General features: G+C 44.8%; 1 protein-coding gene across 1 annotated transcript in view; it reads left to right on the plus strand.

The window, feature by feature from the left end:
- Positions 1–418: 418 nt before the first annotated feature.
- The window catches only part of LOC147123353 (bone morphogenetic protein 2-like), a 46,351-nt gene continuing 30,254 nt past the window's right edge, over positions 419–16,515 (plus strand). Inside the window, exon 1 of the mRNA XM_086004376.1 lies at positions 419–782. Coding sequence (XP_085860502.1) covers positions 464–782 — 319 coding nt within the window. The 5' untranslated portion in view covers positions 419–463. The remainder of the gene's footprint in view (positions 783–16,515) is intronic.

The raw sequence follows: 16,515 nt of genomic DNA on the forward strand, positions 1-16,515 counted from the left end.
ACAGGAGTAGGCCATACGGCCCCTCGAGCCTGCTCCGCCATTCAATAAGATCATGGCTGATCATCGACCTCAACTCCACTTTCCCGCCCTATCCCCTTTTCCTCTAGAGTCCAAAAGTGCTTTCTTTAAACTGTTGTAATCAAACCTGTTGGAATTATTTTCTCATTTTGTGTGAACTTTATTGTGTCATTATTTATTATGTTTATTATTATAGCAGCATTTTAGAAACCTAAATAATTTGGTGTTTGTTCTCGGGTGCTTTTGAACGAAACCTCTCTGTTCTTAAACGAAAACGAATAAACAAAAGGCGGTGGCGAACAGGGTCAACTTTGGACTCAATATAAACCCACGCAGCCGAACTGCCAACTGGAGAGAATAGCAAGAAATAGATAGGAGTACATCCAGCCGCATCACTGCTTCCTGGTGCAGGACGTGCCAGGAATTCTGCCGGCAATCTCGCAGCATGGAACTGCACAACTATTATTCCATGTATCTTTCTATTTATTTGGCACTGATGTTTATCAAGAGCAGTGAGCTGAAACCTCAATCCAGTCTGAGGTGGAGAGACGAGAAACAAATCCGGATTGAAGCGATCAAGAAATCAGTCATGGAGCAACTGGGACTGAGAAGACCCCCTGTTTCAGGAATTAATATTTCTAGAATAGAGGGGAAGAAAATGTATAAACTTTACCTGCAGCGTGTAAGACAATCCGATCACAATATTAGCTTGACGAACAAGAAACCTATCAGAATGAACTCTGTCAACATGTTTATTCAGAAGGGTAAGCGCTTTGTCCTTGTACAGTACTTGTGTGTGTATATTATGAGCGTGCAGTTTGACTAATCCTCAATAGCAGTGTCTGTGTAATAGAATCAAATTAGCCACGAACTTAAATAAGATTTTGTACGTTGTGAAAATCCATCAATTAAACCCATTCTTTTCTGTTCGGAGTGAACATTTTGGGTACAGCACTCAAGAGCGGACAGGATGGTTTTTCAAATATATATCGATTTTTAAGGAATGAAATTTGAGAAAATGAATGTTGTTAAATTTAATATCACACTAGCTAAATTGTCTCTGAAAACACTAATGAATTATGAGAAGCAGTTTTCCAACCTCGCGCTGCTAACAGTCAAATTGGGCTGGTGGATTGTCTTAAAATGAGGGCATCGTGACAGCTGCTTGGGAAGGAAGTATTGATTTGCACAATCCGGTGCTGATAGTGGCAAACGAGTTGAACATTGAGAATGTGGGCTCCTTTTCTATTCATGTGGATAATGACATTGTGTGACGGAATACATAGAGCCACAGCAGTGCAATCTATAAATCCCTGGACTTTTGGGAATGCTGCAACTCGGTAAAATTTCACAGGCCCTCATGCTGGTTGTCCGTGGGGAAGAGGATGAAATTGCTTTGCTTCAAACTATTTGCAGTCCGTGTGGTGAAGGTACTCTCACAGTGCTGTTAGATAAGGAGTTCCAGGTTTTTGACCCAGCGATGTCAGGATGGTGTGTGACTTGGAGGGGAACTTGGAGGTGGTGGCGTTCCCATGCGCCTGCTGCCCTTGTCCTTCTAGGTGGAAGAGGTCGCGGGTTTGGGAGGTGCTGCAGTGCATCTTGTAGATGGTACACACTGCAGCCACGGTACGCCGGTGGTGGAGGAAGTGAATATTTAGGGTGGTGGATGGGGTGCCAATCAAGCGGGCTGCTTTGTCCTGGATGGTGTCAAGCTTCTTGATTGTTGTTGGAGCTGCACTTATCCAGGCAAGTGGAGAGTATTCCATCACACTCCTTACTTGTGCCTTGTAGATGGTGGAAAGACTTTGGGTAGTCCAGAGGTGAGACACTCACTGCAGAATACCCAGCCTCTGACTTGCTCTTGTTGCCACAGTATTTATGTGGCTGGTCCAGTTAAGTTTCTGGTCAATGGTGACCCCCAGGATGTTGATGATGGGGGATTTGGCGATGGTAATGCTGTTGAATGTCAAGGGGCATCACACCATTTTGTGCAGAGATTTTGCTTTCAGGAGTTTGCAGATGATTTCTACAATCTTGGAAGCCACTCTCACTACATTGGAGGATTGCGTGGCGTGGATGCCAGATCAGCATGGGTGCCGCTTATGCTGTTTCACCTTGGACCTCAGATTCGGACCAAGCTGAACTCCAGCACCAACAACACCAGCAGCCTTCTCCTCAGTGACCTGATGCTCCACAGGAGAGAGGGGATCAGCACAGGGGTGGACCTCGCTGGAGTCGATACCCCCAACACAAGGTTTCTGGGAAGAGGATGAGCTGCCTGGACATGACTGAACACCAGTGCCTCAGAAGGCTCAGGCTATCGCACCAGGTTGTGGCAGACATTTGTAGCCTGCTGGAAGACCTGCTGCTAAGTGGACCTGGTGGACACGCCTTACCAGTGGCTGTCAAAGTCACCACTGCCCTCAACTCAGGTTCCTTCCAGGCATCTGCAGCAGACATTTGCAGGATCTCAGTTCGCTGCCCACAAATGCATCACCCAGGTGACCGATGCCATGTTTCACAAGTCAGGCACTATATACACTTTGCCACTGATGAAGCCAGTGTGACTGAGCGGGCGCTCGGCTTTGTGGCTCTGGCTGGCTTCCCACTGGTGCAGGACATCATCGACTACACACATGTGGCCATCAAAGCACCCCAAGATCACCCAAGAGTGTTCATGAGCTGGAAGGGCTTCCACTCCCTCAATGAGCAGCTCGTCTGCAACCACAAAAAGATCATCATGCATGTGTGTGGCAGATTCCCTGGGAGCTGTCATGACTCTTTAGTCCTGCACCAGTCCACCCTCCCTCAGCAATTCACACCTCCAAACAGACTTTTGCAATCTCGGAAGCCACTCTCACTACATTGGAGGATTATGCCTTTGACCTCCACTTTACCCGGCGTGGCTGATGGAGACAACATCTATCCACTGAAGACGTGGCTGATGTCATTCTTAAGGAGGTCAAGCAATGAAACATAGAAAAATAGGAGTAGGAGTAGGCCATTTGGCCCTTTGAGCCTGCTCTGCCATTCAATATGATCATGGCTGATCCTCTATCTCAATAGCATATTCCCGCTCTCTCCCCTTTTGTGCCTAGGAATCTATCTATCTCCTCCTTAAATATATTCAGTGACTTGGCCTCCACAGCCATCTGTGGTAGAGAATTCCATAGGTTCACCACCCTCTGAGTGAAGAAATTTCTCCTCATCTCAGTCTTAAATGTCCTACCACGTATCCTGAGACTGTGACCCCTCGTTCTAGACCCACCCCAGCCAGGGAAAATATCCTCCCTGCATCCAATCTGTCTAGCCATGTCGGAATTTTATACGTTTCAATGAGATCCCCTCTCATTCTTCTAAACTCTCGTGAATACAGGCCTAGTTGACCCAATCTCTCCTCATACGACAGTCCTGCCATCCCAGGAATCAGTCTGGTGAACCTTCACTGCACTCCCTCTATGGCAAGTATATCCTTTCTTAGGTAAGGAAACCAAAACTGCACACAGTACTCCAGGTGTGGTCTCACCAAGGCCCGGTATAACTGTAGTAAGACATCCTTGCTCCTGTACTCAAATCCTCTTGCAATGAAGGCCAACATACCATTTTCCTTCCTAACTGCTTGCTGCACCTGCATGTTTGCTTTCAGTGACTGGTGTACAAGGACACCCAGGTCCCTTTGTACATCAACATTTCCCAATCTATCACCATTTAAATAATACTCCGGCTTTCTGTTTTTCCTACCGAAGTGGATAACTTCACATTTATCCATGTTATACTGCATCTGCCATGTATTTGCCCACTCACTCAACTTGTCTAAATCACCTTGAAGCCTCTTTGCATCCTCCTCGCAACTCACAATCCCACCTAGTTTTATGTCGTCAGCAAACTTGGAAATATTACATTTGGTTCCCTCATCCAAATCATTGATATATTTTGTGAAAAGCTGGTGCCCAAGCACTGATCCCTACAGTACCCCAGTAGGCTTCGCCTGCCACCCCGAAAAAGACCCATTTATTCCTACTCTCTCTTTCCTGTCTGTTAACCAATTTTCAATCCATACCAATATATTACCCCCAATCATATGTGCTTTAATTTTTAACACTAACCTCTTATGTGTGACTTTATCAAAGGCCTTCTGAAAATCCAAATACACCACATCCACTGGTTCCCCCTTATCTATTCTACCAGTTACATCCTCAAAAAACTCCAGTAGGTTTGTCAAACACGATTTCCCTTTCATAAATCCATGTTGACTTTGTCTAATTCTGTTGATATTTTCTAAGTGTCCTGTTATCACATCCTTTATAATAGACTCTAGCATTTTCCCTACTACTGATGTTAGGCTAACTGGTCTGTAGTTCCCTGTTTTCTCTCTCCCTCCTTTTTTAAATGGTGGGGTTACATTTGCCACCCTCCAATCTGCAGGAACTGTTCCAAAATTCTATAGATTATGGAAGATGACAACCAATGCATCCACTATTTCCATGGCTACCTCTTTTAGTACTCTGGGATGCAGATTATCAGGCCCTGGGGATTTATCAGCTTTCATTATCAGGCCCTGGGGATTTATTGGCTTTCAATGAGGTCGAGGAGTGCTATAATGAAAGCCACTTGATGACCAGATGTGTCATAGAGCAAGCAACCAGCCTGCTGAAGATACCCTTCAGATGCCTTGACAGATCTGGAGGGGCCCTTCAGTATGCGCCCTTGTGCATCTATGATTGTGTCATTTTTCTTTTCCGAGTGCTTCTATGAGGTGCTCCCCCTGTGGCTTCAGCAGAGGTAGTGGCAGGCTGCTCACTTTCCTGCTGTGACTGCTTAGACACTTTTGATGGATGCCCTCTGGGTTTTGGAGCCTGTGAGGGCCCCACCAAAGACTGCTTCAACTGCAGCTGTGCAGGGGCAGACTCGGTCATTGGGATCTGAGGAAGCATGTGGGGCTCTGACTGAGGGGGATGCAATGGGGGAGAAGTGGGAGCACTTTGAGCAAAGCCCCCACTTCCATGTGCCCTCTAAACATCATCCCTCTCATGGGCCACCTGCACTTCCCTGCTAGCAAGCAGCTGGAGAGAGCCTTGCTGCACATTAATGGGGCGATGACGCCCAAGTCTACGTTGGTATTCCTTCTAGAGATGAATGCAATAAGATTCTGGAAGCTGTTGTTCAGAGCAAGCATGTTCTCATGTGACTGGCGCATTAGCTGCGCCATGCATGTGGCCATCCTTTCCATGGAAGAGTACATCGTCACCATCGCCTGTGACATGGTGCTGCTCATGTTGGAGATAGACTGCTCCATTCTTTCTACAATCCTGCACATTGCGGCTGGAAAAACAGCCAGAGTCTCGCGCATTTGTTGCTGTTCCTCCAAGATCAACCTCTTTGTCGATGGTCCCTGATATTCAGCATCTGCATCCAGCTGGGCAGATCTTGGAGCACCCTGCACCCTCCGATGAGGACTCTCCACTGCAATCCCTGTCTCCACCATCTGCTCTTGCTCACTTCTGATGTGTGAGACACCAGGTGACAACACTATCCTATGTCTCGCAGGATGCGCCAAGGTGTGCGTTATCTGCGCTGGTGCTGGGTGCGCATGGATCTGGTGATGGTGCATCCTCAGAGACTGCAGCATCCTCTGAGGAATCGTCTTCCTCCTCTGGTTGGACAGTGGGGAGGGGACACTTGATGGACCTGTGGGAGAATAAAGACATGAATTAGAACTTTTATGATAAAAATGTTTAATGTTACCAAAATGCACATCATGATATTTCACTGGCTGCTGACATCAGTCACCATGAGTGCCTATTGTATGCCATGTGGCTGTGTGATATTTAATTCTGTCACCAGGTAGCTGGGAGATCCTCCTCTCTCCATCTCTCACCGCCAGCAGCTCTGCCACTCCGTTTAATTTCAGTGCCTCCTCATCTACTGGTGTCAATGTAGTGTAAATTGGAGGGCCACCTCTGGTTCTCAGTCTCTTCCTGTTGTTCTATGCTCTCTTCTCCTGCAAGGAGGGGAAAAAAGAGAACTTTGAGTGAGAGTGATGGAATGAGTGTAGGCGATGGATGGGCTACATCTGTAGAGGGCGACTATGAGGGAGTGGCATGACATTGCCAAATGGCCTTCATCTGTGGCGTTACTTTCTATGATTGCATTAGGCTGAGGGTGAGTGTCAGTGGTAGATAGTCAGATGGGACTGTGAATAGGTGCATAGACATTAAGGGATGGGTGCACCATGCAAGGTGAGTTGGTGTGAGCAGTGGCATGCAGGAGTAGTCTTGGGAAGGCAGAGTGATGGGGTTAGGTTAGCACTCACATCAGGATGTAATTGAATGTGGCACTGTACTCACCTTTCCTGACCTCATGAGGTCATTTAATCTCTTCCTACACTGCATCCAGGAGCGGCTGACAACAGCCTTGCTGCTCGCTTTGTGGGCGATGCCCTCTTTGTTTCACTGGGTGGCCTCTTCCTGCTGTAACCAAGGAAGAGGACTTCCTTCCTTGCTCTCACTCCATGGAGCAGAATTTCCAGGGAGGAATCTGAAAACCTGGGCACAACCTTCTGGTGCTGAGACTGCATCCTTGGCTATAAATGATTGCACCCTCACAGTCAAAGTCAAAGTGTTGGCTGTAACACCAACAGGCACCTCTTAAAGCCACCTCTGGACGACCTCCAACAACTTTCAACTCTCATCTGTCCACTGCCCCTATAAATAGGTGAGTTGAAGTCGAGTCAAGTGATCTAGTTAAGTTAAACACGCAGTGGAGAGCTCGCTGATGGACCGATTGACGTAATAAAACTCACTACGCACTTGGTTTGAGCATAAAGCAAGGCTTTAATCAACTTGTTTCAGAACATGGAGGTCTAGTTGTACTTCACTAGTTCCTTGTCTTACAAAATGTCCCTGGCAAGCTGGGTCCACGCCCGAGTATTTATACTCCTTGGATGGCGCCACCAGCTGGCCGTTCAGCGTTATTTCATGAGTAGTTTCTTGATGATGATGAGATTTATAACACCGATCGTGTTGGCGACTCGCTATGCGCCACCCCCCCATCCTGCACCGGAACCCACTCACAGGTAAAAATTCAGCCCATAGTGTCCCTTGTAAATTGATGTCTCCACAGGTATTGCTCCTCTGACAGTTGGAGGTATGTGCACCTCTGCGTGTAGAGACAGCGTGGGGAATCAGTAGTTTAAAAAAAAAAATTGCCCCGGAATTTGTGGTCCTGATGACAGTGAACTGGCAGTGTTTGCCGTCATTTCGCCTTTGAAACTGACCACAACTTCAGGATTTAGTACATGCATAGCCTAATGCAGAAATCCAGAAGTTGCAGTCTGTCATTCACTCCATAGGCTGCGCTGTGCCCCACCCCAGAGCCGGAAATCAATAAAATCTCTCAAAACATGGAAACTGACAAAAACGTTGGCGCTTCTGCAGTAATTACACTGTTAAATATCCCATTAAAAGTTAAACCCAAAGGGATTAGGTGTAACGGGTTTTAACAGCGTATTGAGTGCTAAACAAAGGTTATGGTCCTGAAATTTTGTGCAGTGTCAAATTTATCCATTTTAATAAGAATTAAAAATTTTAAGAAACTTTAAAAACATTAAAAAAAAAATCTTTTCATCTTTATTCCAGGTTTACCTTTTCCCCATGTGAGAGCCCAAATCTTTGTTTTGCTGTCTCTATCATTTTTAGAATTTCAGGAGCTTACTCACTTCCTGGTTCACTGTATGTGAGAATTCTGCATTTTGATTGGCTGCTTAGACAGCTAGTTGACGTCGCAGCAGCTCTTCACTGGGAATCCCCATTAACTTCCGTTGATTTCAACTATGCATCGGAAAACACAAAATTCTCAACACAGAGATTGTAAGATCTTTGTGCGAAGCTTACTTCGGGGCCAGCGGCGAACGCCTTTGCTTTGTTGCTGACCATAAATTCCAGACAATTCTTGGGATGTGGGAAAAGCTGCATTTATTGCCCCTCTCTGGTTAGCCTAACAAGGTTCTGGTAGGCCTTCTTGAACAGCTAAAGTGCATTTTGCGCAGCCTGGCTGCCATTCATCTGTTGGTCCTCCTCTTCTTCCTCCAAAAAAGCAGAGATATAGGAGGATTTCCATGGGGAAACTCATTGTGCTACTATTGCGGTGAGTAGTTGACATATAGCAATTCCAGTGTAGTTTTCCTAAGTAGCAACAGGAAAAAAATGGGGGGAAAAGAAGAAAAGTAACGATGCTGTAATAGCTTCCAAATTCTCTTAGTAATTTTGTTATAGTGCTCATTAAAGCTATTTCGTTAAACAGTATCGTTCCTGGCATGTCTGGACTACTATTTTATATGGGTGGTTATAGGAAGCAGTGCTATGCAGGCATATACACTGGGAAATTTCATACAGGATGCTATAAGGTCACATACTGATGAGAACTTTGTATCTTTAGACTCAGTATTGAAAAATTGGATGCAACGTTAAATGGGTATGATATTGAATCTCCACACAATTTCCAATCAGATTTGCACAATTTACTGTCACTGACAAAACTGATTGGAAAATCTAGCCTACTGTGTTTAATTCTCATTCATACCTTAGCCAACAAAAATAAAAAGTGGGTATACTCAATACACCCTCAACTAAATGCTGCCAAGAAGTAGTTATACTCGTCTACCAAAATGAAGTGTGTGTATAATAATAATAATAATCAACTTTATTGTCATTGTTAGTGCACAAGTGCAGTACAACGAAATGTAGGCTTGCGGCTCCCGAGAGTGTACATTTTGATTAAGACATTTAACATTCAACATTCATTTGGCTTGTAATACATAAACATAAACATAATAAAGTGCATTGGCAGATGTGCAGGCTTTAGAGTTTATTTGCAGAGTTCAATAGGATGACAGCCGTGGGAAAGAAGCTGTTCCTAAATCTAGTCGTTCGGGTGCGAATGCATCTGTAGCGTCTCCCAGATGGCAGGGGGGCGAACAAACTGTGGCTGGGGTGGGTAGGGTCTTTGATGATGGTCAGTGACCTCCGTAAACAGCGTTTCTGGTAGATGTTCTCAATGGTCGGTAGCCGGGTGCCGGTAATGCGTTGGGCAGTTTTGACTACCCGCCCGCTGCAGGGATTTCCGGTCATAGGAGCTACAGCTGCCATACCGCACTGTGATACAGTTTGTCAGGATGCTTTCTATTGTGCAGTGGTAAAAGTTAGAGAGGATCAGGGGTGACAGGTTACATCCCTTCAGCCTCCTTAGGAAATATAGGCGCTGCTGGGCCTTCTTCACCAAAGAGGAGGTATTGAGGGACCAGGAGAGGTCTTCCGTGATGTGGACTCCGAGGAACTTAAAGCTGTCCACCCTTTCCACCACAGCCCCATGGATGTGGATGGGGGTGTGTCTTCCGCCTTTAGACTTCCTGAAGTCCACAATGATTTCTTTGGTTTTCTTGATGTTAAGGGCCAGGTTGTTATCGGAGCACCACTTCACGAGGTGCTGGACCTCCTCCCTGTAGGCTGACTCATCGTTGTTGGTGATCTGGCCTACCACCATGGTATCATCCGCAAACTTGATGATGGTGTTGGAACCATGAACAGCCACACAGTCGTGGGTGAAGAGGGAGTAGAGGAGGGGGCTCAGCAGACAACCTTGTGGGGCCCCCGTGTTCAGGGTCGGGGGGGGGGGGAGGTGTGGTTACCTAATTTGACAGACTGGGGTCTGTTAGTTAGGAAGTCCAGGGTCCAGTTGCAAAGGGAAGTGTTCAGGCCAAGAGTGTGGAGTTTGATGGCCAGCTTGTTGGGGACGATAGTGTTGAATGCTGAGCTGTAGTCTATGAACAGCATTCTGATGTAGGTCTCTTTACCGTCTAAGTGTTTCAATGCAGAATGTAGAGCAGCTGTGATTGCATCCTCCGTTGATCTGTTTGCACGATAGGCAAACTGGTGTTGGTCAAGAGGCCATGCCTAAAGGTACCCTCCACAATAGCCTTGATAGAAATGGCCATGAGCTTAATTGGTGCCCTAAAGGCAATAGGGTAAAATATATAGCTAGAACCTTATACCAGTTAGAATTGAACCCTATAATATTGATACAGGTTTAAAATTGGCAGCTAATTATGGCATTCACAATTATTGTAAGAATGTGATGCTAACAGCTATTATTCTGGGATCTTATTATTTGCGGGGGTATGAGATTCATTTGAGGATAGGATTATTATGCCTGTCCTGAATGGTTTCATAACTTCCAGGATCAGAAGTCACTTGATTCCAATGTTGTTCTGGCCTGTGTATCCACCCAATACTATCTGATGCTGTCTCCCTATCCATACCATCCAGCTGCGCTCCCTCTACTATTGCTGTCATTGAAGACTATTTTCCTAGTTCAGGCCTTCTAAATTAGTAGCCAGTCCTGTTTGAAGTGCTGAATTCTAAGTTATTTCTTCGAGTGAACAGAAAATGCTTTCAAGCTGTTTCTGTAATGTATGTCATTGGAGGAGTGCCAGATACGTATGGACACCGAAAACAATTTCCATGAGAGGGAAAATATGGCAATAAACTGGTTAGGAGACACCTTACCCATTTTTGTTCTAAAATAACATGGTGGAAGAGTACCATGTCCTGAACTATCCGTAGTCTCCTTTAATTCTGAAAAACCATTATGGGCTAGAAATTCACCTGTTGAGCGCCACTCCGTAGCGCCATGAAATGGCGATAAAATTAGGGCCGCTGCTCTTTCGCCAGCTGGTGGCGGGTCCCGCAGCGGCTGCCATATTGCTCTCCCCCTGGAAAAAAATGGCGGCGTAGTGATGTCAATCGACGAGCAACTCCGACTTAACGTCACCAACGTGAACTTTGACCCTAGTGCTGAATTCAGCGCTGGGTCCTAAGCACGCCAGATTAACCTGGCGTGCAAGCAGGCTGACAGTGGCGATGTCTGCAGATCTTAAAGGGACAGACACATCATTCAGGTAAGTTTGAATTTAAGGCTTTAGACTTTTTTTTAAAATTCTATTGAAGTGGTGTCTTACTGCAATAGATGTGAAAAGTTTTTTAAGTGTGTAGTGAGTGCTGCTGGATGCTTGCAAGGACTCAGATGGTAAATGACGGCATTTGAGAAGACAGAGCATACTGCAAATGCTCAGCAGGTCACGCAACAACCATGGAGAGAAAAACAGAGTTCATGTCTCAGGCTGCCTGACCAACTGAGTATTTCCAGCATTTTATGCTGTCATTTCACATTTACAGCATCTGCTTGCAGAAGGAAGAGGAAGACGCAGAAGAGTAGGAAGCCGAAGAGGAGGAATCAGACGGAAGGATGCACCTCAGACAGCTCCTTTGTGGCCGGCATATCTGTGATGGAATCATCTGCCTGCGGTCCCACTGGCTGGGCAGGCTGCATTTTTTGGGTGTGTGAAATGAGGAAGGCACATGGGTGGAGTTGTGCTGATGGCAGGGCAGGAAAGCAAGAGGTGCATGCCAGAAGGCGGATAATGTACAAGGATATCCGCAGCTTGTATCCTTTCAGCCCCACCACTGTCCAAGGGCTCAACCATGCCCCTGCCAAGAATGGCCTGCACCATCTCCTCCAAGGGGGTGAGGTGAGGCTAGGAATGGGAGATGTGCCTTGTCATTCATGCAGATTGTTGGTAAGTGGCTGATTGGGGGTTGTGCATTGAGAAGTGTGCAAGGCTAATGGTGCAGTTGGTAGGAGACGGCGTTTGAAGATGCATTCACTGACCTTGAGGTCCTGGTTTGAGGTCATGAAGCTTCTTTGGGCACTGGAGCCAGGTGGTGGGGGCAACACTGCTGGCAGTGATGGCCTTAGTGATGTACTCCCACATCATTCTTTCTGGAGGGTCTCCTGGCCCCTGTGGGTAGAGGGCCTCTCTTGCAGTGTTGACCCCCTGCACAAAGCTGGAGTGCTGTGTGCGAGACCCTGGGTGCCCCTTCCCTGGCTTGTTGAGCCATTTGTGTCAGTGCTGAGGCAGTTTTCCCATTTGTTGAGGTTAGGAAGGTAATTCAGCTTTAACAGCTGAATATTCACATTTGGAACTTCTTTTAAATATTGATTATTTCTTAAAAGGCAGAAAGGGCTGAAAAATGTATTTATTCACTGCATTTTATTTTGTATTGCTTCAGTGTGCATGGCCCTTTAATTCTTAGACCTCTTCATTGCCCACAATTCCTTGTGAGTTCTACAGCTTCGCTCACAGAGGCTGTGGGAAGCGGCAACGCCGGACCTGGACAGAAATTTCATCCCAGGTCCCTCCAACAACACCACCAGGACGATGTTGCACGGAAGGTGAGCGCTGCGCCACCAATCTTCAGCCCCCTAGACCAATTTCACTCAGTTAGCATTGCAGCCATTTCCAGCGGCTGTTAACTGCAGTTGCTGGCGAACACAAATTATTCCCCGTGTGTTGCTTCTTCCAGCCAAATTATCATTGTGATTTTCACACTTATGAATTATTAATTCAATAATTAATGCAATTACTGCGTAGGCTCACAGTCTTTTTTTTATTACATTATTACAGTCTTTTTTTTATTACATTATTATTCCATAATGTCTGAGTGCATATATATTTGTAGGGATGTGAGAATGAAATAAATGATTTTCAGAATGGCTTGGTAATTATAATGCGAGAGTGCTGGATTTTCAATCAGGTAATCAGAGTTGAAACCCATTCTTGACTAATGTTAACACTCAACCTTCCTCTCTAGGTTGTTTGCCAGGCATATCCACAAGAGGAACATAAGAACATAAGAAATAGGAGTAGGAGTAGGACATATGTCCTCTTGAGCCTACTCCGCCATTCAATAAGATCATGGCTGATCTTTGCCCTCAACTCCACGATCCCCATTTCCCTTCATTCCCCTAGACTCCAAAGATCTATCTATCAAAGCCTTGAATATACCCAATGATTCAGCATCCACAGGCCTTTGCGGTAGAGAATTCCAAAGATTCACAACCCTCTGAGTGAAGAAATTCCACCACATTTCAGTCTTAAATGGCCGACCCCTTATCCTGAGACTATGCCCCCTAGTTCTAGACTCTGCAGCCAGGGGAAACAACCTCTCAGCATCTATCCTGTTAATCCCCCTCAGAATCTTATACATTTCAATGAGATCACCTCTCATTCTTCTAAACGCCTGAGAGTATAGGCACATTCTACTCAATCTCTCCTCATCGGACAACCCTCTCATCCCAGGAATCAATCTAGTGAACCTTTGTTGCATCCCCTCTAAGGCAAGTATATCCTTCCTTAGGTACGGAGACCAAAACTGTACACAGTACTGTAGGTGTGGTCTCACCAAAGATGTGTACAATTGCAGCAAGACTCCCTTACTCTTTCATCCCAACCCCCTTGCAATAAAGGCTAACCTACTATTTGCCTTCATAATTGCTTGCTGTACCTACATGTTAACCTTCTGTGTTTTGTGTACGAGGATACCCAAATCTCTCTGAACACCAACATTTAATAGTTTCTCACCATTTAAAAAATATTCTGTTTTTCTATTCTTGCTACCAAAGTGAATAACTTCACATTTCCCCACATTATACTCCATCTACCACCTTATTGCCCCCTCACTTAACCTGTCTATATCCCTTTGCAGATTATGTCCTCCCCACAACTTACTTTCCCACCTAGCTTTGCAGTGGAAGTGGAAGAGGGAATGAGGAAGTGTACTTTTTGATGGGTACACAAACATCAGGCTTTTATAACAGTCAAGAAAATAACTATTGCTGTATAATGATTATACTTTGGGCCATTGCCATTAAATTTAAAAGGGGAATGTAAACTGGGATTTTTTAAAAACTTCAGTGAATGGTTTCACTACATCCAGCATCAGAAGTAATCCGATTCCAGTGCTGTTTTGGCCTGAATATCCATCAGATACTATTATCTCCCTGTACACAGCATAAACAGTCTGCCTCTCCACAACAGAAACTGCCTGCCCTGTTAATTGGAGAACAGCACGTAAGATAGTATGGCCTAACTAGTAAGTGAAAAATGTAAGTTAAAAATTTGACAAAAAAGGTAATAAATGTTAAATTAAATATGAATACTTTCTGGTTTTGGTTTTGAAATTAGCTAATTTCATTGTTTATTTTGGCCATTTTTTTTAGTTGAGTCATTTGAGGGATTTTTTTCTACTGCTTTTTATAAACAGAAGTACACATCAGAGCAAATAATGGAACTTTATTCACCTCACTAGACCAGCTGTATTCAGGACAAATACGTGATTAGATTCAACTGCAAATAATGATGGTGTGCAGCAATTTATTATTACTTTGCAGGACCCACTGAAACATGATCTAATCATACAAATTATTATAAAATAATCATATTTACAAAATGCATTTTAGTTGTTTATTCAGTTTTAAATAAACACAGATTTCAATGTTTTTCGATGACGAGGGCTTTATTGTGTTTTATCGGTTTAACTCAAAAATTGGAGAGTCAAATTATTGGAATGCTCTCATTAGGGCAATAAATGCAAGGCTGTAATCTAATTGAAGGGTTCAGGTTACTTTATAAACAGACAGAGTAAAACTCAAATGTTTATAACTGTCATCTGACACCATGAGGTTAGATTACATTAGATATAATTTAACCACTGCTGGTAATTTCAACAAAAGATATAAGTTAATAATTTATGAAGCAGACTATTTCAGTATTGTGTGTGTGTTCCGCTTTTGGTCATTCTTTTCATTGGCAGCAATTATCTGTCCTGATGCCAGCTGCAATTGCACTTGCTGTTTTTGATCCATGATATTCATACAACCAGACGAATGAATGTAACAGTGCTACTGTAGTTTTATTGAGAATGGTGGGCTGGACTTTCCTGAATCAGCCCGAGGAGGGTAAAATGCTGCCCTGACCCCGGCTCAGTTTCCTGGTCTTTAGGTTTTCAGAGTGGGCTCCCAGCAGAATTCCTGTGAGCAAGAGGCAGCTCACCACTGCTAACTAGGAAAATTCAGGCAGCAGCACCTGAAGAGAAGAGGCAACTTAAAGAGGGCAGAAGAGAGTCAAGGATTGGAGATGGATTTTTTTAATGCCTCAGACAGGGAAATGGGGCAGGGAAATGGACTCGGTAGTCACCCCCTCAACCACCAGCATACTGTGGCAGACATCATATGTAATTCTATCTAACGGCCTACTCCTGTTCCTATGTTCCTACATTACAAGAATCACTCAATCCACATTGCCTGCATGGGTCAAATAGGTTACTGATGGCCTATTTGCCAAGGCAAGCCAGGTAATCAATTTTGGACGGTCCCCCCACAATGGGACCATTCAGTTTTACTGAGTGTCTGGCTTCCCCGAGGTGCAAGGTGTAATAGATGGCACCCACTTAGTCACCCGTTCCCTCTTATTAATTATACCAACAGGAAAGGTGCAGCTTGTTTGTGACTAGCAGCACCTAATCCTTCAAGTCAATGGTCACTTTGCTGCCAACTGCCAAATTGCCTTCATCTTACAGCAACTGTCTGGTTGGCTATTTGGTGATAAAGGTCACATACTATTCCTGCGACCTCTGCAAATGCCCGCAAAATCTGCAGAGCACTCCTACAATGATGCCCAAGCTGCCTTCAGAGTCATCATCAAGCACACTATCAGAATGCCAAAGGGTAGATTCAGATACCTGGATTGTTCAGAAGGGACTCTGCAGTCCAATCCAGCTAGAGCCTCTTGGATAATGGTTATGTGCTGCATGCTGTATATAGTGGAGTATTTTAAACCAACACTCGACGCAAGGTTTTAGATCGATAGTCAAGTTGTCTTTATTCCACCGGTGGGGAAACAGTCTACTCTGTCTTAGCCAGACCTTTCCAAATTGGTTCAGCAAACACTACAGTTTTGAAAAAGGGTTAGACCCGAAACGTCGACGCTATTTTCTCTCCACGGATGTTGCCTGGCCTGCTGAGTTTTTCCAGCACTTTCTGTTGTTATTTCGGATTTCCAGCATCTGCAGTATTTTGCTATCGTACTACATTTTTATACATTACAATACACATGTCAAAATTCATTCCTGCCACCTGATTGGACCTTGGCCCGCATGCATCTTCACTGATTGGTTGCCTATGTCGCGTTACATTAAAGTACCGCCTTTATTATCGGCTCAAGCTGTTGTTGCACCTATGAGCTCTGTTTATGCCAAATGGGTCTCATACTTCTGGTTCATTATCCTCTTTTCCTGCCCTTCTAGGCTTCTTTTACTTCCAGCTCATTGTTTTACTTTCCTGCCAGAACAGAACTTACATCCTCTTAGGCCTTTTATGGTTCTATGTCCGGCTATGCTATCTCTACTTAGAGAAATCTTACTGCTGCAAAATATGGTCTTTATTACACCATTCAGTGAAACTGCCAGTGTGTCAGTTTAACTCTTTCCCCACTGCACTGTACAATTTCACCCTCCAAAAAGGCCTGATCATGGAGAATGGCCTCCGTCTGTGCTGTAACCATTCTATGATTCTATGATTGCCTACTAAATATGCCAGAAAAAG

This window comes from Somniosus microcephalus, chromosome 2 (assembly GCF_052327205.1).
Source record: "Somniosus microcephalus isolate GS21.2 chromosome 2, FLI_Smic_1.0, whole genome shotgun sequence".
NCBI lineage: Eukaryota > Metazoa > Chordata > Chondrichthyes > Squaliformes > Somniosidae > Somniosus > Somniosus microcephalus.